At 42.8% G+C, this 23,167-nt stretch overlaps 1 protein-coding gene across 1 annotated transcript in view; it reads right to left on the reverse strand.

Annotated features, from left to right (window-relative positions):
- Positions 1-23,167, reverse strand: part of PARD3B (par-3 family cell polarity regulator beta) — a 1,801,259-nt gene that overhangs the window by 1,276,114 nt on the left and 501,978 nt on the right. The window contains 4 exon segments of the mRNA XM_040441847.1: positions 3,467-3,606; positions 3,724-4,082; positions 5,237-5,362; positions 21,583-21,669. Coding sequence (XP_040297781.1) covers positions 3,467-3,606; positions 3,724-4,082; positions 5,237-5,362; positions 21,583-21,669 — 712 coding nt within the window.

Raw genomic sequence — 23,167 nt, forward strand, 5'->3', positions numbered from 1 at the left:
AGAAATACATAGACTATAAGTAACCATAGTTATAGCTGAAATTGTAACAAAACTACTTTATTTGAAGCATTCTCAAGTAAAATAAGGTGACAGAGATATTATTTTGTCATTGAAAGTGTCCATGTCTACAAGTATAAACTCCAAAAATTGTTTTCCCTATGTTATAATCATCTGCATGGAGTTTGTACATTCTCCTCAAGGTGGCTGCAGCTTCTCCATTTCCCTACCACCCCCACAAAACATGTTTATAGGCTTACTGGAGTTTTATGAAAATGGCTCTAGCTTATCTGTATCCAGGAAAAGGACAGAGACTAATGTGGATGGCAATGAGCTGCAGTATAAGTAAGCTGTGTAAGCAATGTGAACTACATACATTTGTCCTTGTTTGTCCATTTTTTTTTTTTTACAAATGTATAGGGTATAAGCATCTGGTCATCAGTGCTTGACCACCAGGACCCCCCACCAATCACGAGAACAGAAGTCTCTGGTACAAATGAAGATGAGCACATGGGAGTGATTGAGAAAGCTGAGCACAGTGCTCAACTATCCTGTGGATGGGGGATCAGCTGATTTCATGGCACAATCTCATAAAAAAATTGGAGTATCCCTTTTTGTGAGACGCTATTATACATATTCTGATAATCCAGTACTTGTTTATGACAAAATGTAGCTGACCCCTTTCTCTAGCTCTGGAAAAGTCATTTCACAGCATTCTGTACAAGGACCACTGAGTAAAGAGGTTACATTGCTGGAAATTGGAAAACAGAACTAAAACATTCAAACATAAAAGAGTCATTACCAACGTTGTGCAGAGTTCACTCAAGAAAGGGATTCCCAATGTGAGCCACTCTACTTCATTACCTTGAATTGATGTAGCTATAGCAATCTACATATAATCTACCAATATATCTATGAAAAAGGAAAGTCAACCTTTTGGAACGAACTGGATTTCTACACGGATTACTAATAAAATGTGCTCTGATTGTTATCCAGGTCATCATTTTAGTCATATACTATCTAGATAAACTAAAAACACGAATGGTGAATTGGTGGTTAGCATGGGTGGGGCTAGAGCTGGGGTCCTAGGTTAAAATCCAACCAAGGAGAACATCTGCATGGAGTTTGTATGTTCCTTCGTGTTTGTGTGGGTTTCCTCCTACACTCCAAAGACATACCGATCGGGAACTTAGATTGTATGCCCTCATTTAGTAAGATTCACCCTCCTATAGCTTGAAATAAGATTTGAACAATATTAAGGGGCCAACCCCCATTTCATTTCATACATTTTTTGGACTCTGACTTGACAATTATTAAATATGATTTTTTTTTCTCCATTCTTTAGTTGTGTCACAGATGTAGTAGGGAGAACACCAAAAGACAACAAGAAGGAAAAGGGTCACCACCTATAAAACCCTGCTCCTGGCCCTAACTCCTATCCGTATGGGCACCTCTCGATGGTAAAGATGCCCATACACAGAAACCTAGAAAACCCTGGTGGCCCTCGGATGCCCTAATGTTAATGACAGGGAAGACTACCTGCTCCTTCCCTGGTGAAGGAACGAGTGTCTCGCTGAGGCCTAGTAAACAACAAAGGTGGGGGGAATACAAAATACAACAAACTGAACACTTAACTTCTGAGGCTGATGGATGATGGATGAACAGGACTTCAACTAGAACCACACTGCAGCTCTTCCAAAAACCAAATGAAGCTATCCAGAGCAAGGAGTGATGGGTAGAGTGAGACTAAATAGGTCACATGATCCACACCTGAACAGGTGGTGTGGACATACAAGCAACACACAGACAAAGTGAAACCAAAAGCAAAAGAGGCTGTCAGATCACTAATATGCAGATAATCTTTCAGACCTTCTAAAACCTGTCACCGGTGTGACAAGTTGATTTACTTGGTTTGGTCGTTGTCTTCTTCCATCAACCAGTATATCTTCAGCTTGAGGTTAGAGACTGCTGTCCTTATATACTCCTGTAAAATGCTTTGGTACATCTTCAGGTGAATTTCTACTGATTGATATTAGGGCTGATTTACAGAGTGTTTCCTTAATGATCAAAAGCTTCTGAGAAAATTCTCTATGCACACAGGCAGAAGTGGAAATTTTTAGAACAAATGCACAATGCTATGTTAGGAGGAGAAAGAGCACTGCAAACGAACACCAAAAACACATCCCAAAGGTGAAGTATAGTGGAGAATCATGATTTGGGGATGTTTTGTATCCGGATAGCTTTGATGCTCTCCAATCATTGAGGGAACAAAGAATTCTAAGGTTTACTTACCTTTTCTCCCTGCCACATGAATATTCATTCAATGTGCTAAACTCATGAATGGTACAACTGTTTGTGTGTTATTAGTTTACACTGAGTTTACAATTCTGATTTAGATAACAATTAGACCACATTTTATCAGTAACCAATGCAGAAATCCAGATACTGTATTTTTTGGACTCTTAGATGCACTTTTCTCCTCCAAACCAGACTGAAATCTTCTGGTGCCCCTAATAGTTCTAATGCTAGGTTGTGTTCACATTACATTTTTGTCTCATGTTTGACGTAAACATATAGGAGCACATTTATTAAGACTGGCATTTTAGATGCTGGTTTTAATAAGCCCCTGCGCTGGATCACTGTAGATGTCGAGAAGCTGGCCTCTACATAACTTTGGCATATTCACCACCGATTCTAAAAGTAAGACATCTTCGCTGTCTTACATTTAGACCATTTTCCTGACATACCTCCTCCTTCCCTGCCATACCAATTTTTTTTTTAAATCTGGCGTGAGCGGTGAAGAAGTCACAGATTCTTCTGCAACATGGCGTGCAATAGAATCTGAACCAGATATACAGTATATATGACGTATATTTGTTCGTATATGAATCCCATAATGTATACATTAAACAGATGCCATACAGTGACCTCCATCACCATAGGCTTCCATTGTATAAAAAAAAGTTATCCGGGGCGGATTGGCCATCGACCTTACAAGGAAATTTCCCGGTGGGCCGAATCCCAAGGGGCCGCCTGAGCCCTCCTTACACCCGGCCAGTGGAAGTTTTTGAGGATGTATTTTGTGCTGCTGGCAGTGTGTCTGCTGCCAGGACCTTGTAGCTATGTCCCCCTGATGCTGTATGATGTCCTTCTTTATAAAGTACCATAAACAAACAAATAGACTTTGAGCCCTAAAATAATTCATGGTTGGTGACATTCAGTGAACAGAATAACTTTTAAATGGGTTTAGATTTAACTTTATTATTTGCACCTCAAAATGTATCTTGCCTTATATAATAGATTTTGTTCTGATGATAAAAATTCCTTCTAAAATGAGTCGGTATAAACTACAAATGTTAAATAAATGATGCAAGAATGTTGGAATGATGCAATTTAAATGAGAATGTTCTTGGCCTTTGAGTAAATCTAGTTTTCCAGAAAAGGAGAACAGAACAGACAGGCCGCATACCTCTATTATCCGGTCTCCAGACTGGAGTCGTCCATCCTTTATGGCTGCTCCTTTGGGAAGAATGTTCTTTACAAATATGGGACCAGGTCCATGTACAGTAGAGTCTCTGGTGACAACTGTAAATCCAAGTCCATCTGGACCTGGAATGGATATAAATGATAGAAAAATATGAAAGACAAAAAATATATAATTTAAAACCATTGTACTTTTGTAAGTCTTGAAGCCCAGTTTTGAAAGCTGAACCATATTGAGTTTACCTTTTTTCAAATCAATTCTAATCTTTTTGGCATATCTCTTGCTCCCAAATCCCAGAGGTGACAAAGACGGGGGGGAGTAAGCACCAACAGTACTTGTCAGATCGGGAACTAATGCAATTTGTTTTGGCTGGGCAGTTCCTGGGCCATTACTTTGCTCACGCATTTTTACATTTAACTTCCCATGACCAGGTGGAGGAGGTGGCTTTATGTTAGGAATTTCATCATCTTCATCATCATAATTGTTCAAGACTGACAGAGTAGAAATGTTGGCTTTCTCATACAGTTCACGATTATGAGATGGGACCACCTCCACTAAAACACTGGGATACTTCATTGCTTGGCGGAAAATATCTTGTGCCCTAAAAACAAGGTGAAAGTAATTAATGTACAAAATGAACATAGGTTTAATAGAAAAATCTATTCTGCACAGAGTTAATATTTTATTTCAGTCTATCTAACTTTTTTATGCATATGAACGAATAATCGGAAATGGCTGAAACTTTCACATGAAGCACCATGAAAAAAGGGCAAAGGACAAAGCAGAAAAGCTTCTTTTGGGACTCCAGGGTCAGAAAGACAAAGAAGTAGGAAGGAAACAATAATAAGCAGAAACTATATGTGCCTAATTTAATTTAGATAACTCCAAACTATAAAAAATGTAGGTCCATACACCTGCTATGTGAACATTGCAGCTGTGAGTCAGCAATTATATACAAATGCTCTACATTGTATGGAATATTTGATATACCAGACATGACATTAACAAGTCACTACTGTGACTTATTTACATGGGGCGACAGAGCAGAATATTGTCGGGGGGTGAAGTGGCTTCCCGTATATATACAATAGGCTTGGTATGCATGGACCATGGCTGTGAGCAGGACCCGGCTATAGCTGACAAACAGCCTCATATTCTTATTAACTCTATAATGGTAAGTGGCATAATTTTCTATAAAGAGAGAATTTGTAACAAAATTTATAATAATTTATAAATTAATCTTTAAAATGTCATCTATATTAGTCTGATGGGGGTTTGGCACCTTCACCAATCAGCTGTTAGCATCAGCCACAGGTTCCAGAAGCAAACATTGTATAGAGCCAAAACTCCACAGCGCTGTACACTGTGCAGTTGCAGTGGCCATTCTCATGTACTGCGGCTTATGTGACTATACATGCGAATGGGAACTGAGCTGCTGTAGCCAAGAACAACCACTAATACCAGAACCTGTGACTGCAGGTGATTGTTGGGGGTGGCAGGTGTCAGACCCTATCTGATCTCATATTGGATACATTAGGTCATCAGTATGTGAGTCCCATAAAACCCCTTAATACTAGACAGTCTATATGGATTTCATCAAACATTAGGACAGCATTGTTGAATGACAGGCATCCGGCAATCTTTATCCTTTTCCTAAATCTTCCTTTAAATTATATAAAAAAAGTTTTTTTAGTTGTTTTTTTTTGTGTGTAAATCCACACACACAGTACATGTAAAATAGTCCAATGTACTTACTGGGTAAATGATTTGTCTAATAGTTCAACTTTGTTAATTTTCACAATGCATTCATTTTCATGGAAAATGCCATCTCGTTTAGTTCTGCTGTCTTCCTCTATCCCACGTATGTATAGGCCCAGGGCCCTAAAAAGGTAAAGTTAGAGTAAATCCTTTATTATGACCATATGACTGTATTCTGTAGTAAACGCTAACATTATACATAGGAAAAGGATGCAGAGAAATTCAGCGATCCTCCTATTCAACTGTTTGTATAGACACATCGCTGTGGTTCACCTGATTTAACGCTGATTTTCTTTTGTTGATCTGACGCTCTCTTCGAAAGTTATAGGGCGTCACCATTGCTCTTGTTGCATGCAATCTCTGCTCCTTTCTGTGGCCAGCCCTCCCCTTGCTGCTTTGGCACTGCCTGGCCCTGTCATTCAAAGCAGCCAGAGACATCCTGCAGCAGAAAGGAGCAGAGCTTCCGTGCAACAAGAGCGATAGTGACACCCTAATTGCACCAAACAGCCAAATTTGCATATTAAGAAAAAGTATCATAACTCAAGAAAAGAAAAACAGGGTTTTAATTGGGTGAACCACAGCGATGTGTTGATGGAAACAGTCTAATAGGGAGGTCACTGGTGACAGGTTACTTTCAAAAACACAACTGAAAAAAAGTGATTCCTATTATACTTAAAGGGGTTATCCGAGTTATGGGAAAAAAAATAAAACCTAACAAAATTAATCAGGATATACATATACATTAGTCAAGCTTGATTTTTTGAAAAAAGAACGATCCTTACACCTTTTCCAGGTTCTGTTATTGCTGTGTTTACATGCAGCAGTAACAACAATGACTCATCTCTCCCTCATGAATATTTGTGGGAGGGGTTGATCTGTTATATTTGTGGGAGGGGTTGAGCTATTAGCCGCAGTTAGAAAGTTGGAGGTAGCCGCGGCACAAGTGAGGATCGCGCATGCGCGATCAACTCACAGCCGCACGGACTGTAATGCAGAGAGGTGGGGGCGTGGCCAAGGCTGATGATGTTCCGTTGACATGGCTTAGTCACTCCGACAAGCAGAGAGCTCCATGTCAACGGAACGTCACAGCTGATGACGTGGGCGGTCACATGACTGTTTAGTGTAGCAGAGAAACGGCACAAGATAGGTACAGTAAGTGATTTAGGAAAACTAAGGTATAGGAGAAATAAAGCCATAAAGATAAGGTTAAGTTAACTCGGATAACCCCTTTAACTAAAAGGGATATTACAGCAAACAAAGCTAATTAATTGTAATATGTAGTTTCCAATATACTCTATGTACTACATTTCTCATTGCAAGACTTCTGCTTGTATTCAGATATCTGATACTTGCTTGTAAGATAGGACAGTACTGTCAATAATGTAATTATTTTTAATAATAATTGTAATTTTAATTCTTGGTGGTATAGGAACAATGGCGGAGATTTATGAAACTGGTGCAAAGTAGAACTGGCTTAGTTGCCAATAGCAACAAATCGGATTCCATCTTTCATTTTTCACAGCTCCTTTGGAGCTAAATCTAAATCTCCCCCACTGTTCTAATATATTCACATTATAAACTAGTAAAGTGCACAAGTGAAACAAGTGTTTGGACAGGTTGTTCTATATTATTTCCGCCATGTAATGCTGTCATGGTAAAGTCTTCCTCTATCTCAGATACACACACTACAGCCTATTTCAAATGAAGTAATTTAACCTACGAGTATGTTTTTGGAGTGTGGGAGAACACAGAGTACCCAGAGAAAATCCATATGAGCAAAGAGAAAATATACAAAGCCCATATGCATGATGCACTTTGTCAGGACCAAGTTCTTCAAGTAGCACTGCTAACCACTGTATATGATACGAAAGTACTGATTAGAGATGAACGAATTTTTCAAAAATTTGATTCGGCCGCTTGCCGAATTTTTCGGAGACATTATCTTTGATCCAAATTTATTTGCGGTGAATCGCGTTAAAAAAGGGCTATTTCCTGGCTGCAGAGATCATTTATAGTGGTGTAGAACACTTTGCCTTGCGATAACATGCATAGGGAGTCTGCTGTGGTAGTGAAACAATACTGTGAGTCAGTATGACATGCAGATGACAGGTGTCGCTCTTAGAATCACTGTCACTTCATTAATTTGGGCAGTCACGGGGCAAAAATTGACCAAATAACTCAAGTATGAACTCAGCCTTACAGGTCGATGTTAACGTCAAGAAGAAGCGCACCCCTTTTACACAATCGCCAGTTGATTCCACATAGATATCTACAAAACCTGTTCTAGTAAACGCTTATACAAGTAGAGCCCCCCTGACAGAGTGGAGAGGGTGTCAGCAGTAAGTTTATGTTGACGTCACTGATTAATTTGCCCTTCCTCTGATCCGTCAAAACAATAACCCACAAAAAACGGATCCAGTCTGTGGAGCATCTGCCTTTACTCGGTCAGCATTTGGTCAGTAATCTATCAGTATTGCTAATGCCCAAAAAAAAAACAGGAGTGGATGTAAAACAGAGATGACACGTGAATAGAATATTTGCATGACTTCTGTGTTTTGTACCCACTCCTGTTTTGACTACCAAATCATAAGCCAATTCTGATGGTACCATACAGGCCTTAAATCTGCTACACAGACAGGATCCGTTGTGAGTCGCATTTTTCCTTGCTTCTGTCAGATCACAAGAAAGGTCAAATAAATCATTATGTCAGCCAGGCCGAAAGGCAAAATAGTGGCCCAGTCATGAAGTAGGGAGGGTGGAAACAGCATGAGAAGTCCACAGAGTGGCTCTATGACATAGCGGTGAGGTGGAAGCAGCATGAGGAGGCTACATAATGGCACAATGACAAAGTCTGAAGGTGGCGGCAGCAGCAGGAGGCCACAGAGTGGCAAGGTGCCATAGTGTGGAGATGGCAGCAGCATGAGGAGACCACAAAGTGGCAAGGTGACATATTGTGCATATGGCAGCAGCATGAGGAGACCACAGAGTGGCAAGGTGACATAGTGTGGAGATGGCAGTAGCAGCTGCAGCATCAGGAGACCACAGAGTGGCAAGGTAACATAGTGTGGAGATGGCAATAGCAGCAACAGCATCAGGAGGATACCACAGAGTGGCACGGTGACATAGTATGGAGTTGGCAGCAGCATGAGGAGACCACAGAGTGGCAAGGTGACATAGTTTGGAGATGGCAGCAGCAGCTGCATCAGGAGACCACAATATGCAGCAGCTGCTGGTGAGTAGTTTCTTCACTATGCAGGTGAAGAAAGCTACACATCAGCGACTGTAGACTCAAGGTGCTGCTGATGGAGCTGGTACTGCTCCTGCCACCCTACCCCTCCACAGCAGCCATGGCAGTGGAACGTGAGCACAGAGGGCCCCCTGGTCAGACCTGCGGGAGGATGGACGATGGCGCAGATAGGCAGCGGCCAACTGACTACATAGGATGTCTCTGTAGTAGTTTAGTTTGTCCTCCCTCTCGGTGGGTGTAGAAAAGTTTGAAGTTACACAGTGGAGTACTCCTATCCGCTTGCATCTTTAAGAAATTGTTGATGGTCTTTCTCTGTTCGTAAAGTCGTTCCAAAATATGGAGGGTGGAATTCCAACGGGTGGAAACGTCGCATATCAGCCTATGTTGGGAGATGACGTTCTGGTGCTGCAGCTCAAGGAGGTTGTGCTTTGTGGTGTACGAGTGGCTGAAGTGAATACAAAGTTTCCTGGCCATTTTTAAGATGTCTTGCAGATGGGTGGAAGACTTCAGGAACCGCTTGACAACCAGATTGAACATGTGTGCCATGCAGGGCGCATGGCTCAGTCTTCCTTGACGAGCGCCGACACCATGTTCTTCCTGTTGTCGGTCAGCATGGTTCCGATTTTCAGTTGACGCGGAGAAAGCCAGGATTTGATTTCTTGATGTATCAAATGGAGCAGATCCTCCCCTGTGTGACTCCGTTCGCAAAGGCAAACCAGGTGTAGAAAAACATGACACCGCCGAGCCCTGCACATGTGGTATGCTTGAGGGGCACTGTGACTTGTCCCTGCAGTGGAGTCTGAGGACACAGTGGAGGATGAGGAGGCATAGGCGAACATCGTCGCAGGACTAACGGCATGACAATGTGGAGGCAGATTTTGGCAGACACAGACAGGTTCAAGGACTGGCCCACCTTCTGTTCGACATATTTGTGCAGGGCTGGTACTGCCTTTTTCGCAAAGAAAAGATGGATTGGGACTCTCCACCTTGGCTTGGCACAAGCCATCAGTTCTCTGAAAGGTTGGAAAGGAAGGAACTGCAGCACCAGCAACTTGGCCAGGAGCACATTCAGCTTCTGTGCCGTCGGATGCGTGCACGCATACTGCTGTCTCTTGGCAATCGCTTCAGGGGATCAATTGCTGACGGAATGACTGATGAGGAGCAGGAGCATTTGGACCAGCAGAAGATGGGAATGACAGACAGCTCCCTTTGGCCGAGGTGGTGGATCCTTGATTGGCTGAAACCGGGGGGGGTGTGTCACTAGGTGATGCAGCGGTAGCTGCGGCAGGCCGGACCACATCAGAGCCACGGTTCTCCCAGGCCACTGCATGGCGATGCTGCATATGTTGACGCAGGGCCGTAGTTCGAACATTGGCACCCTGGCCACGCTTCACCTTCTGCCCACATATTGTACATGTAGCAGGTAGGTTGCTGCAAAGCAGGTGGTCTACCCTGGGCACGTTTGGCTCCTTACCTGCAACTGCTGCCACCCAGTGTGTCTGCATGTCACTGATGTCCTGCTCAACTGTCTCTGTGTCAGGAGCCTGACTGCTCGCAACACAAGCTCCTGCGCCACTCTGCTCATCACTACTTTCCCCCCTAGCGGAGGAAGCGGCGGATGTCTTCTCCAGATCTTGGCTGGGCAGTATCTTCTGACTGTCATCTAGCAGCTTGTTCTCATTGTATAGTGGATCTGATCCCACAGCATACAATACTTCTGTAGCTGAGGGAACAGCAAAAGACAGAGGCAGGTTGTGAACAGGTGAGGGCACAGGGCCTGCTCCCGGGCCAAGCCAACTAAGGGTTATGTCTGCTGAACCCACTAACTGTTGGCTGGGGGTGTCTGATGTCACTTGGGATGACGTGGATGACCGAGTTAACCAATCAAGAACCGCTGGGTTGCTGGTCGAGACATGACCGCTAGATGACACCGGGAGCTCAGGCCTCTCGCTGAGACTCCTGCTGCCACGTCACCTTTCTCTGCTGCGACCTCTGCTTGTGCCGGAAACATTCAGGCCTCTTCCACTCCTCTGTGCATGGCATGGCACTTCTCTGCCTGACATACTAATAGCTGAACTACAGAAATTAAATGGAAATTAAAACACCCCTAAAAGCAACAAATATATTTTTATTTTTGTACTAAAATAGTCCACTAAACGCTTTCACCACACTTAACTGCAGAAATGCACTGAGAATATATTTTTCTAACTGCAACAGTGCAGTGCGTATATATTTTTCTTGTGGGACTGAAATAGGCCACTAAACACTTTGACTAGAAAACAATCAAAGAGTGAGGTGTGTGTATAGGTGTGTTTTTCTTGTAGTTCTGAACTATGCCCCTATATGCTTCCACCAGAAATAACTGAAACAGTGCAGTGCGTAGATATTTTTCTTTTTTTAAAGAAATACGCCCCTATACGCTTTAAACAGAAATAAATGCAACAGTGCAGTGCGTATATATTTTTCTTGTCGTACTGAATAAGATACTTAGTTATAAGCCACTAAAGGCTTTTCAACGTAACACTTGCAGCCCAATAACAAAAAGCTGGACTGACAGAGTTGTCTAATGACAATTTGAACTCTCCAAATAATCGTTCCCTGCACTTGTAAATCACTTTCCTTCACTTTCCTATCCATGTCCCTAGGGCCTTCTGACGTCTCTACGTGCACTAAGAAGCTGTGAAATGATTCCTCCCTATCCTTTCCCTGTACTTCTAAATCTTTTTTTTTTTTTTTTTTTTTTTTTTTTAAACAGAGGCTTTTTCCAATTGCTGTCCCTAGCGCCTTCACACATCCGTCCCTGCACTCTGAACGCTGGAAAATGTCAGAATCTAAAATGTCTGCCGTATTTAAAGGGCTGTGACATCACAGGGCTGGTTGGATGCTGATTGACTGCATGCAGGCATGTCAATCTGGGTGATCCTGCCTTTCCAGAGTGCCTTGCCCCATGTCCTCAGTCCTCACATGTGTAGCCGCCATTTTAGGAAAATTATGATTCGTTATCACGAAGTGCGAGGAAATTCGCATTTGTTGCAAATTTGTTGATTCGCTTATCTTTAGTACTGATCACAGACCATACGTTTAACATTATGGGCTACATAAAATTGGATACATCCTGTTTATCGAGTTATCGATGCTTAAAGTAGAAAAAGGTCGTGTTCACACGGTACAGATTAGCCTATGGCCAATTCACTGTGGATTTAGTAGATAATACAAAGCAGAAAACTGAAGCTGCAACTTTGATTTCTGCAGTGAACTGACCAGCATATCCACATGTAGACTTGTCCCATTGTTGCCAGGAACCAATCTGTGAATCCATGGCAATTATGAACATGCCATTCAATATTCCACAGATTTTTTTCCTAAGCACATGGAGGGCGCATAAAATCCATCCACTGCCAAAAAATGCTAGTGCCATCTGTGAGAATTAAGCTGTGGACCAGGAAATTATTGCAGTGCATATTTCACAAGCAATTGGGCTATTTTTTTTTTTATTTTTTTTAACTGTTAACACCTTAGAAACTTGAATTCTGTCTCTCAAAAGGGACTTAATATGGGAGTGGCATGGGCATGAAACAGATTGACACCAGAAGACTGGGAGATCCAACAGAATAATCCAAATCTGGGAAATCAGTATTTGTGGGAACGTTCTTAGATTTGTACAGTTTTCTACGGATATTTAAAAAATATTGACTAATCAGCCTCCAGTCTACCTGGCCCCTATAGTTTAATAGTGCTCTTGCTGTTCAAAAGGTTATCAGTCAGGCACCCCTGTATGTTTCTCCTTTCCAGTAAGCAGGAGCTGTGAAACGCATTAGCCCAGGCCTATACATGCAGTTTAAAACAGCGGTCCCCAACCGCCGGGCCGCGGCCCAGGACCGGGCCCTGGAAGATGGTTTGCCAGGCCGCGGCGATCAGAGCAGTCTTTAACGCTGTACTAATGAAGCGCTTCCATTATGGAAGCGCTTCATTAGTGCAGAAGGACCAGGAAGCGGTGAAGGATCTGTACTCACCGCTTCCTGGTCCACGGCTCGGCTATCAGTTGTGCAGGGCTGCGCACAGCGTGAGGTCGCTCTGTGACCCCACACTGTGCGCCGCTATACACAGCCAGCCGACAGCAGAATGAAGAGGATCGCAATGGTGACCAGGAGCAGGAGAGGTAAGTGTTTTTATTTTATTTTATTTGCACTGGGGGCTGATGGCTGACATGAGGGGCTGACATATGGCTGACATGAGGGGCTGACTTATGGCTGACATGAGGGGCTGACTTATGGCTGACATGAGGGGCTGACTTATGGCTGACATGAGGGGCTGACTTATGGCTGACATGAGGGGCTGACTTATGGCTGACATGAGGGGCTGACTTACGGCTGACATGAGGGGCTGACTTACGGCTGACATGAGGGGCTGACTTACGGCTGACATGAGGGGCTGACTTACGGCTGACATGAGGGGCTGACTTACGGCTGACATGAGGGGCTGACTTACGGCTGACATGAGGGGCTGACTTACGGCTGACATGAGGGGCTGACTTACGGCTGACATGAGGGGCTGACTTACGGCTGACATGAGGGGCTGACTTACGGCTGACATGAGGGGCTGACTTACGGCTGACATGAGGGGCTGACTTACGGCTGACATGAGGGGCTGACTTACGGCTGACATGAGGGGCTGACTTACGGCTGACATGAGGGGCTGACTTATGGCTGACATGAGGGGCTGACTTATGGCTGACATGAGGGGCTGACTTATGGCTGACATGAGGGGCTGACTTATGGCTGACATGAGGGGCTGACTTATAGCTGACATGAGGGGCTGACTTATGGCTGACATGGGGGGCTGACTTATGGCTGACATGGGGGGCTGACTTATGGCTGACATGGGGGGCTGACTTATGGCTGACATGAGGGGCTGACTTATGGCTGACATGGGGGGTTGACTTATGGCTGACATGGGGGGGTTGACTTATGGCTGACATGGGGGGGGTTGACTTATGGCTGACATGGGGGGTTGACTTATGGCTGACATGGGGGGTTGACTTATGGCTGACATGGGGGGTTGACTTATGGCTGACATGGGGGGCTGACTTATGGCTGACATGGGGGGCTGACTTATGGCTGACATGGGGGGCTGACTTATGGCTGACATGGGGGGCTGACTTATGGCTGACATGGGGGGCTGACTTATGGCTGACATGGGGGGCTGACTTATGGCTGACATGGGGGGCTGACTTATGGCTGACATGGGGGGCTGACTTATGGCTGACATGGGGGGCTGACTTATGGCTGACATGGGGGGCTGACTTATGGCTGACATGGGCGGCTTATGGCTGACATGGGGGGCTTATGGCTTACATGGGGGGCTTATGGCTGATAGATGGCTAAAGGTTTGGGGGTTGATCTGAGCCATTGGGGGTCTGATCTGAGTTCTGATTAACATTGGGGGTCTGATTGCTGGTCTGACCTGAGGTGTAATGATTTATTTTTTATTTTTATTATTGTTCTCCTCTAAAAGCTAGGTGCATCGTATAGGGCGAAAAATACAGTACAGTGCAGCAGAGACCAGTGCAGCAGAGACCATAGTCAGTTTATATAGTCGTTATATGGTGTTATATATTTTAATATGCACCTTGTGTTTTGTTATGCGCGTGAATCAGTCAACCCCGCCCACCCCCTAAGCCCCGCCACAGAACCTACACCCGGTCCCTGGGAAAATTGTCTTGCATGAAACTGGTCCTTGGTGAAAAAAAGGTTGGGGACCACTGGTTTAAAAGACAGTAGATAGAATGGGAGTGGGTCTCCTTATGCATTGTCCCCTGAGCAATTGCACCAATGTAAGTCCACCACTGGAAAAACTAGACTGTGAGCCCCACAAGAAACAAGTGATTTCTTGTTGCTTTAAGTTTCTACAGAAGATAAGAAAGCAACCTCCCTCTATAAATATATTTCATAAAGCTAATTGATTGCCAAATGGATCCAGTGATTTACACCATTATAATGTCATGTTGTGCTGAGGTTATTATACCATTGCCTACACTGACAAAATGTCACATTTACAGACACGTGGATCCAGTCCTTTACAATAATTTGAGGGTATAAGTATATGTATGGTCAGAGGGTGGGAGAGACAATATTAAGTAATTTATAGATGACGTGCCCTCTCTTTGACACAAAGAACTTTACATTATGCCATATCTTAACATGTTTTCCCATACAGTCTTCCTATGAAAGGTTGATTACGAGTGGAAAAACAAAGGTTGAACTATGTATTTCAAGTCACGTAAAAATGTTTTGACTACACAATGTCTACCAGGCACTTAATATGAGAAATGGTAAAGGGAGAAAATCCATTAGATGCTAGAAATACATTATGGGCACAGGGTCTAAGTAGTTGATGAGTATACTTGAGAATAATTTTTATATTTTGTGACTCACAGGAAAAGACTGCTAACCACTACATTGGCTTCTAATGGAGTCACTTATGACACATACTGTGCAAGCAACACTTAAAATTTTGGGTTAGTTTTACTTTCTGGTACTACAGACGGACTTTAGCAGAGTCTCAGGAGGATTCTGGGAAAAGAGGATGAGTAAGGCAGATACAGATCAGTTGCATGCACCAGGCAAACCAGATTAATGCACAACTTGAGCACTGAAGGGAAAACAACGAGCTGATGCAAGATAACATGTATGAAGAAGGCTTGGAAGGGAATTTTGTTTATGAAAACTGGAGACAGTTGTAAGTGGTTCAAGCAAAGGATAAATCTTTTTTGGCAGTAGGTAACTTATCACAAGTAATCCACATTAAGACGAGACAGCTAGAAAAAAAGAATTTTCTTAATAATAATAGAGAAACTGTGCCAGATGACAACTCCTATTGAGACTGTGATAATAGATGTGGGAGGTAACGTTTGTAGGGGTCTTGAAATTGCAACAGCCTGTCACCAACTTATTTTTGGCAACTCCAGCAAAAAAAAATAAAAAAAATAAAAGGGTGTCACAGTCTCAAGTTTTATTTCCGACCTTCTCCTGAGTCCTTTCCATGAAAAAAAGAAACCCACACTGAAGTGAGGTGAGAAATCTTTCAAAGTTTTGCTGTCCGTTTGTACGGACACTCATTTCTGATATTGACCCATGTTCTGCCAATCACCTGACAAACTAGCAAAATACACATATGTTGGGTGATTCAATCACCTATGCGACAGTAATGTGCTGCTGACAAACAATGAAAAATCTATGGGGCCAAGAAATTAAGCAATTGTGCTTGAAAGTTTGTGAACCCTTCAGAATTTTCTAGATTCTGCATAAATTTTACATAAAACTACATCAAATGTTTACACGAGTCTTAAAAGTATAAAAACACAACCAAATCATACAAATGAGTCAAAAAGATTAGATTTAGTCATTTATTAATTAAGGACAATGATTCAGTATCAAATGTCTGAGAGGCAAAGGTATATGAATCTTTGCTTTTAGTATCTGGTGTGACCTGCTTGTGCAGCAATAACTGCAACTAAACATTTCTGGCAATTCTTGAATAGTTCTGCACATCGGCTTGGAGGAAGTTTATCCCATTCCTACATAAAAAACAGCTTCAACTGTGTTATGCAGGTTGGTTTCCTCCCATGAACTGCTTGCTTCAGGTCCTTCCACAACATTTCTATTGGATACAGGTCAGATCATTCCAAAAATTTAAAGGGCCGTTTAAATGGGCAAAAAATGTAAAAGATCATTGCTAATGAACGTTCATAGTAACGTTTGTTAGCAAAGATCTGGCGGTGTAAATATAATGCTGATTACCCAATGAATGAGTGAAATGCAGTTCACTGAGTAAATGGAACTTTCGTGCAGCACAAAAATCCTTGTTTCCCAACAGCAGATCATGCTGTATAAACACAAGTCAATGTGGGGAAGAGCGATGACATTACCGATCATTCCTCCCCATACTCTGGAGGAGATCAGTCATACTATGATGCAATCAGTTCTGGTGAGGAATAATGATGAGAGAGCAAGGGCAATATTCAAATTTGCGATATTTTGGTAATATTTGGGTGAATATTCTATATAAATTATTTTCTTGATTGTGAAAATCGGCAAAGTAATATTTGCATAATGCGTGCAATACAGGTGTGGGTCACTTTTGCTACATTTTTCAAGCTGCTAGAAGTTTCCTGAGACTGGAGAAAATGGTTGGAATGGCAGAACATTACAGTAGCTTTATATGCAGATAGAGTGCTACAATATATTTGCAATTGCACAAATCAGCAATTAATTATGTGCATATGTTTGAGCAATGCATGCAACTTCACATTTTAACAGGTCTGACTACATATTACTGTTTGGTGCACTAAGTATTGTTGTGAACTTGTGACATTACAGAACTATGTCTATAGCATGTATGTATGGGCAGCAAAACCTATCACACTACCTAACACCCTGCACTGGAACCTATCAGCTACATTACCGTGCCTTGCAAAAGATTTCACCCCTCTTGACTTTTTTTGTGTTTTGGTGCCTCACAACCTGGAATTAACATGGATTGTTTGAGGATTTGCATCATTTAATTTACAGAACATGCCCACAACTTTGAAGATTTTTTTTTATTATTATTATTATGAAGCAAACAACAAATAGGACAAAATAACAGAAAAAGTCAATGTGCATAACTATTCACCCCCTCTAAAGTCAATACTTTGTAGAGCCACCTTTTGCTGCAATCACAGCTCCAAGTCGCTTTGGATAAGTCTCTATGAGCTTGCCACATCTTACCACTAGGATTTTTGCTCATCCCTCCTTACAAAACTGCTCCAGCTTCTTCAAGTTGGATGGTTTGCGCTTGTAAACAGCAATCTTTAAGTCTGACCACAGATTTTCTATTGGATTGAGATCTGGGCTTTGACTAGGCCATTCCAACACATTTACATGTTTCCCCTTAAAGGGGTTATCCCATCAAAAGGATCATAGTTTAATTTGTCCACACTGCGACAATAATCATTTTACTAAATACACTGCTCAAAAAAATAAAGGGAACACTTAAACAACACAATGTAACACCAAGTCAATCACACTTCTGTGAAATCAAACTGTCCACTTAGGAAGCAACACTGAGTGACAATCAATTTCACATGCTGTTGTGCAAATGGGATAGACAACAGGTGGAAATTATAGGCAATTAGCAAGACACCCCCAATAAAGGAGTGGTTCTGCAGGTGGTGATCACAGACCACTTCTCAGTTCCTATGCTTCCTGGCTGATGTTTTGGTCACTTTTGAATGCTGGCGGTGCTTTCACTCTAGTGGTAGCATGAGACGGAGTCTACAACCCACACAAGTGGCTCAGGTAGTGCAGCTTATCCAGGATGGCACATCAATGCGAGCTGTGGCAAGAAGGTTTGCTGTGTCTGTCAGCGTAGTATCCAGAGCATGGAGGCGCTACCAGGAGACAGGCCAGTACATCAGGAGACGTGGAGGAGGCCGTAGGAGGGGAACAACCCAGCAGCAGGACCGCTACCTCCGCCTTTGTGCAAGGAGGAACAGGAGGAGCACTGCCAGAGCCCTGCAAAATGACCTCCAGCAGGCCACAAATGTGCATGTGTCTGCTCAAACGGTCAGAAACAGACTCCATGAGGGTGATATGAGGGCCCGACGTCCACAGGTGGGGGTTGTGCTTACAGCCCAACACCGTGCAGGACGTTTGGCATTTGCCAGAGAACACCAAGATTGGCAAATTCGCCACTGGCGCCCTGTGCTCTTCACAGATGAAAGCAGGTTCACACTGAGCACATGTGACAGACGTGACAGAGTCTGGAGCCGCCGTGGAGAACGTTCTGCTGCCTGCAACATCCTCCAGAAATGCCAGCATGACCGTTTTGGCATTGGGTCAGTAATGGTGTGGGGTGGCATTTCTTTGGAGGGCCGCACAGCCCTCCATGTGCTCGCCAGAGGTAGCCTGACTGCCATTACGTACCGAGATGAGATCCTCAGACCCCTTGTGAGACCATATGCTGGTGCGGTTGGCCCTGGGTTCCTCCTAATGCAAGACAATGCTAGACCTCATGTGGCTGGAGTGTGTCAGCAGTTCCTGCAAGATGAAGGCATTGATGCTATGGACTGGCCTGCCCATTCCCCAGACCTGAATCCAATTGAGCACATCTGGGACATCATGTCTGGCTCTATCCACCAACGTCACGTTGCACCACAGACTGTCCAGGAGTTGGCAGATGCTTTAGTCCAGGTCTGGGAGGAGATTCCTCAGGAGACCGTCCGCCACCTCATCAGGAGCATGCACAGGTGTTGTAGGGAGGTCATACAGGCACGTGGAGGCCACACACACTACTGAGCCTCATTTTGACTTGTTTCAAGGACATTACATCAAAGTTGGATCAGCCTGTAGTGTGTTTTTCCACTTTAATTTTGAGTGTGACTCCAAATCCAGACCTCCATGGGTTAAAAAATTTGATTTCCATTTTTTTATTTTTGTGTGATTTTGTTGTCAGCACATTCAACTATGTAAAGAACAAAGTATTTCAGAAGAATATTTAATTAACTCAGATCTAGGATGTGTTATTTTTGTGTTCCCTTTATTTTTTTGAGCAGTGTATAATGTTTAAGCCAATTCCTACCCTTCTCGCTAAAAACCTCCCCCTTTTACCTCATTGTTGCACTGTGTCCTCCCTTAGTTACAGCCACCTTTCGTCGGCCTAATGCAATGGCCGCGCATGCGCGGTGAGCGAAACCACCTTGTTCCAGTATATGGCTGCATTTCTTCCATGAACGCGCACGCCGCCGGCCATGTGCGGTTCTTCTTTCCCTTGTGCTGCTTCTGAAACAGAGCCGCGCAGGCTCTGTTTTTAGCGCAACACAAGTGCGGTAGTAATTATTGTGCCAGCAAGTCCGGAATGCAGGACGTGAGAGGGTAGAGAAAGCGCTGCGGCGTCTCCCGGAATGAAGTTTGGCTATAACGGGAGCGTGCACGCAAGTAAGGGAGGCGGAGTCAACTGATCAGCAGAGCGCTGACGAGCTGCCCAGCAATAGGAAGGACAACGCCCCAGGAAATAGGCGTTAGTACAGAGCGAAAAGGAGACGCTGAGATGAAATTAGAAGGTAGGATAACCCCTTTAAACCACTCAGGTGTTGCTTTAGCAGTGTGTTTGGGGTCATTGTCCTGCTGGAAGGTGAACCTCCATCCTAGCCTCAAATCTCGCACAGAGTGGTACAGGTTTTGCTCAAGAATATCCCTGTATTTAGCACCATCCATCCTTTCCTCAACTCTGACCAGTCTCCCAGTCCTGGCTGCTGAAAAACATCCCCAAAGCATGATGCTGCCACCACCATGATTCATTATGGGGATGGTGTTCTTTGGGTGATGTGATGTGTTGGCTTTGCGCCAGACATAGCGTTTTCTTTGATGGCCGAAAAGTTACATTTTAGTCTCATCAGACCAGAGCACCTTCCTCCATACATTTTGGGAGTCTCTCATATGCCTTTTTGCAAACTCACAACGTGCCTTTTTGTTTTTTTGCTGAAAGAAATGGCTTTCTTCTGGCCACTCTGCCATAAAGCCCAACTCTATGGAGCGTACGGCTTATTGTCGTCCTATGTACAGATACTCCAGTCTCTACTGTGGTTACCTTAGGTCTCTGTGCTGCCTCTCTGATTAATGCCCTCCTTGCCCAGTCCATGAGTTTTGGTGGGCGGCCGTCTCTTGGCAGGTTTGCTGTTGTGCCATGTTCTTTCCATTTGGTTATGATAGATTTGATGGTGCTCCTGGGATCATCAAAAATTCAGATATTTTTTTATAACCTAACACTGACTTGTACTTCTCAACAACATTGTCCCTTACTTGTGTGGAGAGTTCCTTGGTCTTCATGGCAGTGTTTGGTTAATGATGCCTCTTGCTTAGGTGTTGCAGCCTTTGGGGCCTTTCAAAAAAGGTGTGTATATGTAATGACAATAGTTTTATTTATATATTTTTCTCATTTTACTTCACCAACTTAGACTCTTGTGTTCGGAGCCATCACGTAAAATTCAGATTACCAAAACATTGAACTTAAGGCTGTAATGTACCAAAAAAAGAAAAAAAGTCAAGGGGGGTGAATACACAAGACACTGTATATCACAATCTAACCTACACTGACTATCTCCCACTAACTATCTGTATTTATATATATATATATATATATATATATATATATATATATATGCTAACTAATTATTTAATGTAATGAGTTTGACACACCAAAGCACAGAGCACAGCAATGACACTACTGTCTCACTCATAAATGCAAAAAAATGCAGAAAGTGGCTGTTGGGGAGGTTCTTATATAGTAAGTGGTAGGCAAATTTCCTATTGGTTGCTAGAGATGTTGCTAATCTCTGACAAAGACATCGCAGCCTTCTCATTGGCCCACAAGCAAGAAGCAGGGAGGGATCATGTGTTAAAGTAAAAAAAAAAATAGAATATTTGCAAATACGAATATATAGCACTATATTCTAAATATTCACGAAATCTCGAAGTGGCGATATTCGCAATTAAAATTCACGATATGAATATTCGCACCCAACACTAGTGATGAAAGCCATGGTAGGTCCTTGAGATGGGGCCAACACATGGGCCATGTTTCTCTGACTGAGCACAGTCATGTGAATCAGGCCTAAAGGTTCACATAGGTCCAATGCATCCATTGCCACTGATTTGATTCACTGCATAGGAATAGGAGATATCCATGGTAAAACCGAAGAAACCCCATTCACATGCATGGTAAAAAATCAGCAGGGAATATCTGAATAGGCACATAGCCTAAAAAGTCACATAAATCCCTTATTTTACAGAATAGCAAGTTAGGCGTGTAATACATTATATAATTACATTTTTAATATGCAAATAGGAGTAATAAATAAAACAACAAAAGTACAATGCCTTTAAGGCTACCTACTGTCTCCTCACCTTTCATTCATTATACACCATAAATATCTATGAGGTCCTGTCTACATAGGTGAACAATGTTCTTTATTAGTAACTTGCCTAGTCAAGAAAAGAAAACATTTTCTCTTAAAAGGGACAAAATTAATAACTCCGGTCATCAGCTAAAAACTCACCGTCCACTAAAAGAGGAATAGAAAGGCACGACATGAATGCCCAGTGGTCCATCATCCCCTGAAATTTCTACTTTTCTTGTCAACTCACTGTAAAAGAAAAGAGAAAAACATAGGTTTTATTAGGGTAAGAGCTGCTGAAAATTACTATTATAAAATGTGAGTGGCATTTAGTACATTTTTGAGGCTAATAGTATTACTTGACAGTTCATTGCAGCAAAACTAATAGATCTCATTGAGCAAAGAGATTGAAATGAAAATTTCTATATAATGGAGAAGCTGGCATGCTTGACCAACTTTTGATCACCATTCTTACAAGCATTTGATGGAGGGTTTCATTATTCACCCCTTCACTTCTGGAAAGGCCAGCAACCTTTTGCTGCAGAAAGAGGTCATGTCAATTTACTAGTGTGCTCAGAAGCTGCTATTAGCGTCACTTAATTTGAGGCCTTAATATAGCCTCTTAACTACCCATGTGGCAGAATACGCCTGCTCAGTCACATGAATTTGACATTATGCGACCAGAATGACAATTATTTTCTGCCGCTACTGCATCTACGTACTCATAAGATAGGTTTGATTTCTCATCACCAATTTCATGTTCATAAAGAATCATGAAAACACCCAGGTCCCCAGTATGAATCTATGCTGTTACACAATAAAACATGGAAAAACCAATGGGTGTCAATACATTTTAAGGACACAGTCTTACATGTAGGCTTTAGATCAAAGGAGCCAACCTAATGAGGCTAATATTTCATCTAAATCAAAGGCAGGGAAGACAAATGCCAGTCTTTGTTATGTACCACTAAACAGAATTTTTTAAAATTATTATATCGCCTTGTTTTTTGCTAATTAAAAAAAGTTCAGAAGTCTCAGAAAGGCTAGAAATTTTGAAGAGTAAAAAAGGTCTTTTCAGAGACAAATCATTCAAATTCAAGAGAATTTGGCTCAGTTGCAGTACTAGACAAAGCCTATGGATATGATGAAAGTCAATTTTTGTAATTCTGGACGCCTCTCTTAAAGGGGTTCTCAGGAATTATTTATAATGGCTGCCAGCAACCTGTCCTAGAATGTGAGCAGGACTGGTTGCCTCCACTTCCAGAGCTGGCTAGGGGTGAGATGGTGGGGCCTCACGACACTCTGGCACTTGCATATACTACAGATTGGTGAGTGTTCCTGTCAGGCTGCTCAGTCATGATGGCATATCATAGGCAGGATCACATCATTACCACCTATTGTAGTGCAGTGTAGTGAGGCCCCGTCTCCTCACCCCCTTTGGCAGCTCTGTAACAATAATAATATAATATTAATAAAAGCTTGGCTCTGCTACATTTAGTTACAAAGTTAATAAGGGTGAAAAAAGACATCTGTTCATCCAGGTCAGCTTGTTATTCTGCAAGTTTGACTAAGTTTACAGCTGGAAAAGTCAGTACCACTACAGAACATCTGCAGTAAATGTATAGTGCCCTGTATAAGAAAACATTTATTTATGCAGATAATAGCTGAAATCCTGTCATCACTACTGAAGGATCGGCCAGCCAAAGTGATCGCCTGTCTGCTTGAGAAGGAAAGACCACTGGCTTTT

Source organism: Bufo bufo, chromosome 7, assembly GCF_905171765.1.
Source record: "Bufo bufo chromosome 7, aBufBuf1.1, whole genome shotgun sequence".
Taxonomy (NCBI): domain Eukaryota; kingdom Metazoa; phylum Chordata; class Amphibia; order Anura; family Bufonidae; genus Bufo; species Bufo bufo.